Consider the following 12439-nt stretch of genomic DNA (forward strand, 5'->3'; position numbering starts at 1 on the left):
CTAGGCAAGTCTGAGAGCTTGAGCTGGAAGGTGGCGGAGGGGTCCTCTTCACCCCCCTGCCCCAGAAGTCAGGGTCCTGCCAGGTCCTGATGCTCCCAGGGTACTGGCATTTGAGAAGAGGAAGGGGGCCCCAGAGGTCTGTGGGAGTTTGACTCAGAATGCGCTACCATCTGCCACCCGTTGACGGCAGGAAGTATTGCGGGGGCGGGGCGGGGCAGCCAGCGCCCTCTGTCCTAGCTCCCGCTGCAGTGGGGTACTGCAGGTTTCCCTGCTGCTGCAGTGGGGTACTGCAGGTTTCCCTGCTCCGCAGGCATCCGCAAGCCCTGCGAAATGTATCCCAATGGGTCAGCTCCTCCCCAGCTCCACTGCCGCTGCCCTGCCTCCACCAGCCTCAGAGCCTCTGTTTTTGCTGTTCCCTGGACCTAGAATTTCTTCTCCTGGGGAATTCCACATTTTACAGGGTCTCTCTTATCCTTCAGGTCCCAGCTTAACTGTCACCTTCTCAGAGAGGTGGTCTCTGACTACACTGTCCAAAGTAGCTCCCCAATGATTTTCCATCCTAGATGCCTGTTGCTTTATTCTCGGAACTATCTGGAATTACATTTTGTGCATTTGATTACTGGAGCCTAGACTCGAAGCCATGGCTAACTCCAAGCATTACACTTTCCATTCCATCCTGCAAAGGGAGTGGGGAGCTCTAATCCCCTTTACGACAACTGTAAGGTGGGGCCAATGTCCCTGGCTTTCCTACTTCTTTGGTCTGTAGAGAGAATTCCTAAGGGGAAGAGGAGGAGAGGTCCATGGGGGTGCAATGGGCAGTACCATCCTCACAGACTCAAACCTGTTAGCCCTGATAGCGTTTGGCTGTGAAAAAGGACAGTCCCCTCAGAGGGTCACACAGACAGGGGGTCCCCTTCCGTCCAGGGCCCTTTCCCAGCAGTGTGCAGCCTGGGCTTCAGGAGAGCCACCTGACGTCAGCCTCTGTGCCTCCCCCCAGGAGCACTGGATCTCCCCGCAGAAGGCCACACACATCAAGCCCATGCACCCCACGTCAGTCCACGGCGTGGAGGACATGATCCGCCTGGGGGACCTCAATGAGGCTGGCATACTGCGAAACCTGCTCATCCGCTACCGGGACCACCTCATCTATGTGAGTGCCGCCCTGCCCCTCCCGCCCACAGCCCTGCCTCCTGAGACTGCCGGGTCTGCCCCCGGCCACTGGACCAGGGACTCATCTGCTTGTATCCCGTGGTCTGGCTCGTCCTCTCCTTTGGGTCGTGGACTGTGGGGTCTGGTTGGGGAAGGGGGCGGTTTATGCCAAAGGTTCATGTGCCTCTGTAGGTCTTGAAACCACTGGGAAGCCAGAGCAGAGTTGGTGACAGCTTCAGTGCTTTGCCCAGAGACAGGAAACTGCTGCCCCTCTGGGTTTGCTGTGGGGTCAGGGCCCGTTATTGGGTCCTCAAGGTCAAGAGACAATAACTTAAGAGTCTGTATCCTCAGGGGATGGAGGAGGGAACATGCTCCTTGATACACCCCCAAGCCTCGATATTACAGTCGTACGCACACCCCCTACTCTACTTTGGAACTCAAGAGGACAAATAAAGAGTCTCACTGAGGCAGGACTGAGCTGACCGCAAGAGGCAGGCTCGGAGACGATCAGAACAAGAAGGGCCCACAGAGATCACTTAATCTAAATGTGCTCACACTTGTTGGCCCCAGGAATCCTTTATCCTCTTAAAGGTTACTGAGGACCCCACAGTGTGTTTACGTAGGTGATATTATTGCTATTTACCATATTAGAATTGAAAACTGAGAAACTTTAAATATTTTATTAATGTATTTTAAAATAGCCATAAAAATCATTACAAGATAACATGTTTTTATGACACAGAACTATATTTAAAAAAACAGGACAGTGGCATTGTTTTATAGTATTTTCAAATATTTTTAACATCTGGCTTTAAAACAAGACAACTGGATTCTCATATCTGCTTCACTTCCAATCTGATGTGATATTGTTTTGGTTGAAGTGTATGAAAAAAATCTGGCCTCACTGATATATGTAAGTGTAAAAGAAAAGACCTTGCACACTTCCTAAAAGGGTCTTGGGGACCCTCAGAGATCTTTGGGCCACCCTCAGAACTGTTGATCTAGTCCAATAGTCCCATTTTACAGACAGGAAAACTGAGAATCCACCAGGGTTAGCCAGGCCCACAGCTGTGCGCCGGGGCCACTGCATGCCTCCAACCCAGCCCCTCCCTGGAGCAGCTCAGGAGTGGAGGTAACCAGTGGGTGTGCAACAACAGGGAGAGAGCAGAGGGAGCCCCTGAGGCCGTCCCCAGGCCCTGGGCAGGCTGCTATGGAGGGCTTGCTTGTGGGGGTGGGTACCAAGTGTCTGAGAGAAGTGCAGAGAAGGTTCCGAGGGAGTTGGAAGAGTACAGTGTCATGTCCAGCTCAGGGAGAGCGGTGGCGGTCCTGCAGGTGGCAGCCTAGGAGACAGAGCCAGAAGAGTCTGAGGCAGCTGGAGGGCTGTCCCTTAGGAATCCCAGCAAGGTGCTCTTGAGGCCGGGGCTTCCTCCCGTCAGAAGCCTTGGCACTCTGGCCCCTCAGCTGTCAGAGAGGCCCTCTGCCATCCTCCCTGTCTGGATCCCTCTTCAGCTTCGGCCTCGCGGAGAGGCTGGGCTGTTGACATCTGCCCATTGCATGGGCACAGAGCTGCTTTCACAGGAAGCCCCTTCGCACTGACAAGCGACAGATGCCCTCACTCTTTCCCTTGTGTACTAGCGTGTGTGTGTGAGAGGAGGGGGTAGTGGGGCACGATGGCACTTCCAGACATGAGCAGTGTCACCCAGCCAGAGGGCTGGGGTTGGAACTTGAGCCAAGGCCAGAGATACTGCAAGAGGGCCCACGCTGTCTGTACCCCAGTTATTGGCCAGTCCCTGCTTGCTCCTCTCCTTGGACGGCAGGAGCCACAGGCGGGTCCTGGGGCTCTCAGGCCAGGTGGGGTCTGACTCTGGGTGTGGAGGTAATCAGGGAGCTGATCACCTGCCTGCCCAGGAGGCCACTGCCAGAGGTGATTCCCTGACCCAGTGTCTTGTCAGAAGGAGGCTGAAGGCCCCATTCACAGGGAGCAGCTGAGTGAGCTGGGAGTTGTCTCCACCAGAGACCCTGCAGAGCACGTCTAAGAATCACAGAGAGGAATGTGGTGGTTATTTTACATGTAGTTTGGTGATTGTTCAGGCAAACTGGCTCCTCATGTGGGAGGGAGCTGGTTAGTGGACTGAATTGAGGAACAAAAGCAAAAACAGGATTCAGAGGCGTGAGGGGCGGGCAAAACTTCAGACAGTCCAGGATGAGTGAATCTTGTTGGTGAAATTTTGTGGCGTAGACTAACTAGCTGGCTGCTAGCCGAGTGATTAGCCTGGACATTGCGTCCTTGAGTAGGCTGACTAGGGGGTCAAAAAAAAAATACCAAAGGTTTATATATTCTCTAGAAAATCCTGAGATCTGCATCATTTGCCTCTTTAGAAGTGTCACTAGTAACCTTTCTGACCACTTCTCTGGGTGAGGGAGACAGGCAGAAAGGGGACAGGGCATGGAGCCAAAAGGATGCCTTATTCAGAGACTTACTTGTCAGAAAACCAAGCTGTAGCACCTAGAAGATCCCCAGTCCTGATAGTCCATGGGCCTCACATCCTGAGTGCCTGTTAGTCTGAGCAGTTGTGCTCAACAACTGGAGGGTTCAAGAGTTTCCCTGGCTTGCTGACTCCACAGTTCTGTGATTGGGTGAAGGATGTAGGATTAGAACCGGGCTTTGAAGAAGCAGCCAGGCCATTGTCCCACCCAGAAACTGTACCTGTCCCTAGCCATGGCAACCCCTGGTCGCTTCATGGCTTGGGTTACTCTGGGCACAGCTCACACACCCAGGATTTCCTCAGATTACCACATAGCTCACAGCCACGAGCAGGGCGGACACTCTGTCCCTGACTGTCTGCCCTGAGCTTGCCTGCTCCAGCTGGCTTGTCTCCAAGAACCTGAGGGACAGACAGTGCCCCAGGGACACAAATCAGCCTCAGGCACCTAAAATAAGAGAGGGTCCTCATAGGACACCTAGCGATCTCTGATTGGGTGGTCACAGAGGCCAGAGGCTGCCTTGGGCTCTGCAGGAAACAGGGAGCAGGACTGATAGGGACCCAGGACTTGAGAAGAGGTCTGGGAGGCCTGGGTTCAGGACTTGGCATGTGGCTTTTGGGGAGTCTTTGCTACTCTCTGGTCACAGCCTTCCCTCGAGCACAATGAGGAGGCTCCTTGGGTGGGCATCTCTGTGGCTCCAGGAAGGTATTTATATCCCAAAATGTGTGTTTTGGTTTCCATGGTCTGCTACCCTAGAGGCTGCAGGCTGGCAGGCCTGAGGGCTTCCTGGAGGAGATAGAGCGGAGGTAAAATGGATTCCTTCCACATCTCCTGGCTGTGTGTCTCTGGCCCCAAAGAGGCCCGCTGATCTCTCCCTAGGGACTTAGAGGCCCCCAAGGGACCTTGCGTGCTGTGTTTGGGAGTTGGAAATAGTCCTTATCTGTCCTCCAGCCCAGTCCATGGCCCCACAGGGCAGGTTTTATTACTGGAGACTTGAGCAAGAGGCCTGTGCTGGGCAGGTGATTAACTGTCTGCTGATTGTGGAATCTTGGGGAGAGAGGGCCGGAGGGCTCAGGAAGCAGTGCCAAGAGCCTCGGGACGGATGGGCACTGAGGCCCGGTGAGGGCAGGCCGGCCTGGGTCTCATTGCTAGCAGTGGCCAAACCTCTCGCTTCTCCTACTCCCCCACGGCCAGCTCACAGCCCCACAGGTGCATCCTGGGATTTGAGGAAGTCCAGATGGGGAGGTGAGAGCGGCAGCTCTGGGCCAGGGTCCCTTGCTCATCCCACTCCCTGCTTGTCTGTGTGAGCTGGAAGTCCCGCCCCTTCTCGGAGGCTCAGTTTTCCCTGCTGAGAAGGGAGTGTGACCACACCTGTCAGTGGCCTTTGAGGAGGAAGCAGGAGATGAGCGGAAGCTGCAAAGTCCTGCACCTGCCCCACAGGGACCGTCCTGGAGTTTGGTGTGTCTGTGTCATTCTGCTGCGGAGGGTCCTCTCACTGAAGGAAGAGGCCTTGTTTTTATTATTTATTTATTTTGAAATAGATATATGTGCTACAAACTGAAAAGTTTCCTGAACATTGTGTCCTTGAGCCAGCTGACTAGGGGCTAAAAAAAAAAAAGTATCCCAGAGGTTTATTTATTCTACCTTTCTAGAGTCACAGACATGCCTCCTCATTGTGGCAGAGGGAAGGCTGTGACCAGAGAGTGTCAGAGACTCCCCAAAAGCCACAGCTGAGACCTGAAGCCAGGTTCTCTGCCCGTGCAGAGAACCACTGCTACTAATTTATAATCTATCCTCCAAAAGAAAGATAATATATAGACCATGCACGATATATGTAGACAGATGTCCTTGGGCATACACAGGGGATTGGTTCCAGGACGCCAGTCCATGGATGCTCAAGTCCCTTACATAAAAAAAATGTAGTATTTGCACATGACCTATGCACATCCTCCCATACACTTTAAATCATCTCTAGATTACTTATAATACTTAATACAGTGTAAATGCTATGTAAATAGTTGTTACACTGTATTGTTTAGGGAATAATGACAAGGAGAAAAGTCTGTACATATTCAGTCCAGACCCAACCATCCAAGGCCTAAACTACATAGCACACGTCAGCAACAACGGAACTTCTTTTTCTGAATATTTTGATTTGTAGTTGGTTGAATCCATAGATGGGGAACCTGTGGATACAGAGGGCTGACTGTCTGTGTATGTATATATATATATATATCTCATACATATGATGTAAAATAATATATGCATATACAGTTAACATTTTCTATCCCCACAGATGGTAGCATTGCTCTCCACACTGGTCTGTGCTTTCCCACGAGACATGTGTCTGGGCCATCCTTCCTGTCAGTGTAGGTAGGGCTGCCTCAGTGTTGCTGACAGGCCTGTCCCCTGAGCTCCCTTCCCTGCTATTTCCTGTGGGCAGCAGACAACTTCTTCACCCATTAACGTAGTCACTCTTTCAGTTAGCCAGCAAACCTAGGCTGTGCAGGGTATAGAGGGGAGGGAGGCTGGGGGCAGAGGCCTTGGACCAGAATTACCGAGGAGTCAGGAGGGCCACGTGAAGGGAAGGGGACTGTGTAGGCTGTGATGGGTCACACAGAAAGGTGCCTGGCTTCTGTGGGGGTTCATCTGAGCTTGGACCAGAAGGATGAGCAGGAATTAGTTGGGTAAAGGGGCAGGAGATGGAGTAGGAGGCTTTAACTGAAGTGTTTAGTCTGGAGGGAGCCTCTGGCTGTGGGATGCAACTGGTGATGGCCAGGGCCCGGGGTCTCGTGGGCAGAGAAAGGATAGGGGCTTTGTCTGGGGTGATGGGAAGCTGCCTGAGCATTTTCAGCAGGCGATGATATGGTCAGAATTTTTAAAAGCTGACCTTGTTCACAGAGGAGGGTAGATGGTAGGAAGCAGTGGAACCTGGGAGCCCAGTAGAGAGGGGCTTGGCCAGGGGGCTAGCCAAGCTGATGGAGAGAGGTGGGCTTGCATGAAGGACAGGGAGGTGTCAAGGGGGCTCCCAGGTCCTGCCCTTCCTGGTGAAAGGTGGTGGTGACATTGTTGGCTGAGCTGGAAGTCTGAGGAGGAGCAGGCTTGGTAGGGAGAGGAGCTCTGCTCTGGACAGGCCGGTGGACATCAACTGGGGACATCCAGGAAGCACGGAACTCAGAGCCCTGATGCTCAGGAGGGCCCTCTGGACTGTGGGCACAGTGGAGAGGGCTGTGGAAACCCTGGTGGGAGAAGAGGGTCAAGGCCTAGACCCAGGAAGGCTTCTCCTAATGTCTTAGCATGCCCTTGGCCCTCTCTGGCATTGCCCCTTCCCCACACTTGGTCATGGAACCTGCTCTTAGACCACCTCTGTTTGGCTCTGACTGCCATCCCCGCTGACTGGTTCATTAGGTCTGAAATACTGTCTCTGCCTCCAGCCTCTGAAGCTGCTCTCGTCCTCCCACTGCTACCAGGGTGACCTTTCTCCAGCAGACCTCCCAAATGTCGCAACCTTTCATGCCTCTGTGCTTGATTCCCACTGAGAGAGCTCCGCTTCCTCTCTCCCACACCCCCTACCTTGAGGAATCCGTGGGCCTCCTCTGAGCTCCACATTCCCAGGCTTTCCTTCCCTGGCTCCCAGTGTTGGGCTGTCAGCCACCCCACGTGTCTCTGAGAAGAGTTTTTGAATGACTGCATGGAGCCAGCTTCATGCCATGTGGTATTCATGGGCCAGGTGGTTGGGCATCACATTATTAAGAAGGTATTAAGGAAAAAGGAAGGTGGCACTTATGGACAGTTGCTCTGTACTAGGCACCTGTTGAAGGTGACGCCCTTTGGTCTTTATAACAACCTAGGAGGTGCATGTTAACCACCTCCCTTTTACAGATGAGTAAACTGAACCTTAGAGACTCAAAGGTATCTGCCAAAGAGTTATTCCTTGTGGTCACTTCTCCATCCAGAGACCAGAGTCTAGCTGGTTTCCACAGCTGGGCAGTGCTGAGCTGTAGGGGAAGGTGGCAGAGGTGCCCCTGGGACTAGAGGTCAACAGGCTCTGTTCTGAGAAATTAACCCAGCTCCAGGCTATGTTGGGTGTTGCTGGTGGAGAAGGACCTTATCTCCCTATTCCCACTAACCAGTTTCCTTTCCTCCTGCTCCTCACTTTCCAGCCTCAGACCAACTGTGGCGGGCGGGTGAGTGTGGCCAAGCTCTCCACATGTGCTCGGCCTGGCTGCTCCCTCCAGCCTCCTTCCCCATCCAGTGTTCCACCCCATCTATTCCGGCTGGGGCTCCTGCACATGATCAGTTGGTCGGCATGGTGAGGCCCAGCTACTTGGGGCATGAGCTGCTCGCAGGAAGAGCCTGGCAGGGAGAGGAGAGCCCTCTGGGTCCCAGTGATGGGTAGCGAGGTCTCCCAGCCCAGGCCAGGCAGAACCAGGACGAGAGCCTGGGCAGCAGGTGCCCAGCCCAGGTCTTCAAATGGCCACATCTGGCCCCCAAGGTGGGCAGTTTCCCTGGTGCCAGCAGCGGTGCCCTTCTTGCTTGACCACCTTGGACTGAGGCTGCTGGGGTGTGGCTGTGGCTCTGGTGGGAGGTGCCAAACCCTAAGAGGGAGGGCATGGGTGAAGCTGTCACCTCCTCTGTGGGTTACATCTTTCTTCAGCCTGTCTGGGCCCAGATGTCAAGGCATCCATCACCAGTTACAGGCTGGGCCTGACTTTCTCAGGTTGGGGGTGGGGCAGGTCAGGAGGAGGGCGAAGTAAGGGCTGAATGCTTCCCTGTGCCCTGGTGGCCTTGCTGTCCCCTGTGCCCTGGTGGCCTTGCTGTCCCCTGTGCTCTAGTGGGCTTGCTGTCTCCCGTGTGGCAGGGCCCGGGCCCACAGCAGGAAATGTTGCACACAGGCAGCAATCTGTGCACTAAGAGAGGAACCCCCAGAGAGAAGGCCCCAGAAGGCTCTCTGAGGTGCAGCTGGCCCCTGAGCCTGCACTGCCCAGGATGTCTGGAGGTGCTCCGTCCCCAGAGCACAGGGGCAGTGCTGCAGGGACTGGGGCCCACACAGCCCCTAAGTCACTTACTCCAGCCCCTTCAGCTTTTTATAGCTTGGTTCCACTCCCTCTGTTTTCTGTTTTAGAATTTGACTCTAAAAGTTTGGGCTGCAGGGCTTGGAGGCAAAGGTGAGAACCAGCATTTGAGGAGTACTTTCCATGTGCTATGAATTTTCTTTAAGTGTCATAAACAGTTGTTGTATGCTTATTTACAGATAAAGATAAAGACATCAAGGCTTAGAGACCCTCTTGCCCTCTGTCCTCATTTCCTTTTTCCCTTCATCAAATGTCACTGACACCTTCTCTGAGCCAGACCCAATACAGGTTTGAGGACCTGCCCTCAAATCATAGAGAGGCAGGATTCTGACCATGTGACTCCAAAGCCAGTGCTGTCTCTTCTAGAGGGATGGAGCAGGCAGAACCTGAGAGCTTTCTGGAGTCAGAGCCTCCCACATGGGAAGTGGTGAGCTCCCTGTTCTTTGTTATTCACAGACATACACGGGCTCCATCCTGGTGGCTGTGAACCCCTACCAGCTGCTCTCCATCTACTCACCAGAGCACATCCGACAATATACCAACAAGAAAATTGGGGAGATGCCCCCACACATCTTTGCCATTGCCGACAATTGCTACTTCAACATGAAACGCAACAGCCGTGACCAGTGCTGCATCATCAGGTGGGTGGCCCAGCAGCAGTGTGGAGCTCCATAATACCTCATAATGTAGAGAGCTGACTCCCAGGTCTTACATCTCTGTTAATGCTACCAAAGCGCTTGCTAGCTTTGGAGGCCAACCTTATTTACTGCTGGCTCCTGTTAAGTTACGGTCAGTTGAAAGCTCAGGATCCTGTTCTTTCTTGGGCAGAGGGTGAAAGAACAAAGCACGATCAAGCGTCCTATACGTGCCGTGCTCTATGGCAAGCAGGGAAGGAGTGGTGTGCATGTCTGAATGAAAGCGAAGGCATGTAACCTTCGGCTGTGGCAGAGCGATGAGCCCCTTTACCTTCCTCCAGCCCTTGAAGGTCTATATTCAATGATGGGATTCAAATAATCTGACAACCGATTCTCTGCCCTAAAGACCGTTTTAAGTATAAAAAAAAGATATATTGAAAGGTAGTTTATTATTTCATGCATTCAATACTTAAGAACAATAAAGAGGTACACAAACTAGATTATATCTATTATAAGAAAGAGTTTTAAAATAGTAATGAAAAAATATTAAATAATACCTGACAAAAACCAATAATACTGTGTTTAAAGATATTTCCATATTGCTTCTTGATTGGCATCCTCACTTGCAATTTTTTTTTTTACCTGTGGACGGAGTGAACATTACTATAGGTGCTTAGAATACACTGTTGTGTAGATGAATATTAAAAAAGAGTAAAGAATGTAAATTTGTGATTTTTACATGGGGCGGCTGCCCAGGCACCCACCTTAGAAAGAGAACCCTGATTATAAGTGCCATTTTAATAACCAGTTCGCCGAACTCAACAATAAATTAGGTATCAGTTCTGCTGGACCGGTGCGAACCGGCTGAATCCCAACACTGTCTGTACTGTCAGCCCGTTTTACAGATTGGGGGAGGGGGCTTGTGGGGGGAGCAGCTTGGGCTGAAGCCCTGTGGGGAGGGGGGCAATGCAGACTGTGACAGGCCCTGCTTCTCTCTGGCTGTCCTCTGCAGTGGCGAGTCTGGGGCAGGGAAGACAGAGAGCACAAAGCTGATCTTGCAGTTCCTGGCGGCCATCAGTGGGCAGCACTCCTGGATCGAGCAGCAGGTGCTGGAGGCCACCCCCATCCTGGAAGGTAGGGCCAGGGATCGCAGGGGGCTGGGTGGCTGGGTGGGGGCTGACCTTGCCCGTGACCCTCTACCCACCCTGAAGCATTCGGGAACGCCAAGACCATCCGCAACGACAATTCAAGCCGCTTTGGGAAGTACATTGACATCCACTTCAACAAGCGGGGTGCCATCGAGGGTGCTAAGATTGAGCAGTACCTGCTGGAGAAGTCACGCGTCTGCCGCCAGGTGGGCCCAAGCCCAGGGGCAGAACTGTCCCTGCACCGGACACAGTGTTGTGTGGTATTTACACTGTCTATAGCCCCAGTTGTCCCTAGGCTGCGGCTTGCTAGCCTGTGCCTGAAATCCTACCATGAAACCATCATGGGAACTTCTTCATAGACCCAATTATTACAATAGCAATCCATGTTTCTAGTCCTCCTGATTGTCTGACTCCTGGTGGCCTCCTCCTGCCTTCCTGCCCTTGTGCCGACACCTGTGCCCACATTTTCAGGCCCCTGATGAAAGGAATTACCACGTGTTCTACTGCATGCTGGAGGGCATGAGTGAAGACCAGAAGAAGAAGCTGGGCCTGGGCCAGGCTTCGGACTACAACTACCTGGCTATGGTGAGACCCTGCAGGGGCATCAGGGAGGGAGCATCCACCCCTGTGAGGTGGGGACAGCCCACCCAGCCCTTCCCCAGCTCCAGGCCCAGTGCGGGGGGTTTCCATGTGGGCTTTCTCCTGACCCCTGACCTGCCCCAGCCTTCCTGGCTTGCATGGGCCATAAGGCCTGTTTCCCACATGGGAAACACACCCACTTGCCCACACATCTAGACAAATTCTCACCACAGACACATTTTTTTTTATTGTAATTCAGTGAGAAACTGGAAGGCAGAGACAGACTCCCGCATGTGCCCCGACCCTAACCAGGAGATGCTCTGCCCATCTGGGCCGCTACTCCATTGTTCAGCAACCAAGCTATTTTAGCACTTGAGGCAAGGCCATGAAGCCATCCTCAACACCTGGGGCGAATTCCCTCCAATTGAGCCATGGCTACAGGAGGGGGAGTCTCCCCATTTTTTAATTAAATTGCTTGCTTGTTTGTTGCTGAGCTTTGTAAGTTCTTTATATATTTTGGATATTAACCGCTTATATAAGCTGTTGTTTGAAATTATCATCTCCCATTTAGTTAGTTGACTATCTATTTTGTTGTCAATTTCTTTTGCTGTGCAGAGGCTTCTTAGTTTGATATAGTCCCATTTATTTATTTTTGCCTTTACTTCCCTTGCTTTTGGGGTCAAACTTATAAATTGTTCTCTATGGCCAAAGTCCATGAGCTTAGTACCTATGTTTTCTTCTATGTAATTTTTTATTTCAGATCTTATATTTAGGTCTTTGATCCATTTTGAATTAATTTTTGCACAAGGGGACAAACTGTAGTGAAGTTTCATTCTTTTGCATGTGACTTTCCAATTTTCCCAGCATCATTTATTGAAGAAGCTTTCTTTTCTCCATTGTGTGTTTTTGGCTCTTTTGTTGAAGATAATTTGTCCATATCCATGTGGTTTTATTACTGGGCTCTTGGTTTTGTCTTATTGGTGTGTGTGTGTATGTGTGTCTGTTTTTCTGCCAATACTATGCTGTTTTGATTATTCTGGCTTCATAGTATAATTTGAAGTTAGATAGTGTGATACTTCCAGCTTCATTCTTTTTCCTCAGGATTGCTTTGGCTATTCGGGATATTTCATGATTCCTTACAAACCTGGTACTTTTCTGTTCTATTTCTTTCAAAAATGACATTGGGATTTTGATGGGGATTGCATTAAATTTACATATTGCTTTGGGTAATATGGCCAACTTCCAGAGAACTATGTTGAATAAGAGTGGAGAAAGTAGGCAGCCTTGTCTTGTTCCTGATTTTAGAGGAAAAGCTTTTATTTTTTCACCATTTAGTGTGATATTAGCTGATAATTTGTTGTATATGGCT

At 51.6% G+C, this 12439-nt stretch overlaps 1 protein-coding gene across 2 annotated transcripts in view; it reads left to right on the forward strand.

Moving 5' to 3' along the window:
* MYO7A (myosin VIIA) overlaps positions 1-12439 on the forward strand; it is a 100333-nt gene that overhangs the window by 19602 nt on the left and 68292 nt on the right. For both annotated transcript variants that reach the window (XM_066369237.1, XM_066369245.1), the window contains exons 4-8: positions 998-1150; positions 9165-9349; positions 10356-10477; positions 10555-10697; positions 10963-11076. In XM_066369237.1, coding sequence (XP_066225334.1) covers positions 998-1150; positions 9165-9349; positions 10356-10477; positions 10555-10697; positions 10963-11076 — 717 coding nt within the window. The remainder of the gene's footprint in view (positions 1-997; positions 1151-9164; positions 9350-10355; positions 10478-10554; positions 10698-10962; positions 11077-12439) is intronic.

Source organism: Saccopteryx leptura, chromosome 1 (genome assembly GCF_036850995.1).
Source record: "Saccopteryx leptura isolate mSacLep1 chromosome 1, mSacLep1_pri_phased_curated, whole genome shotgun sequence".
Classification (NCBI taxonomy): Eukaryota; Metazoa; Chordata; class Mammalia; order Chiroptera; family Emballonuridae; genus Saccopteryx; species Saccopteryx leptura.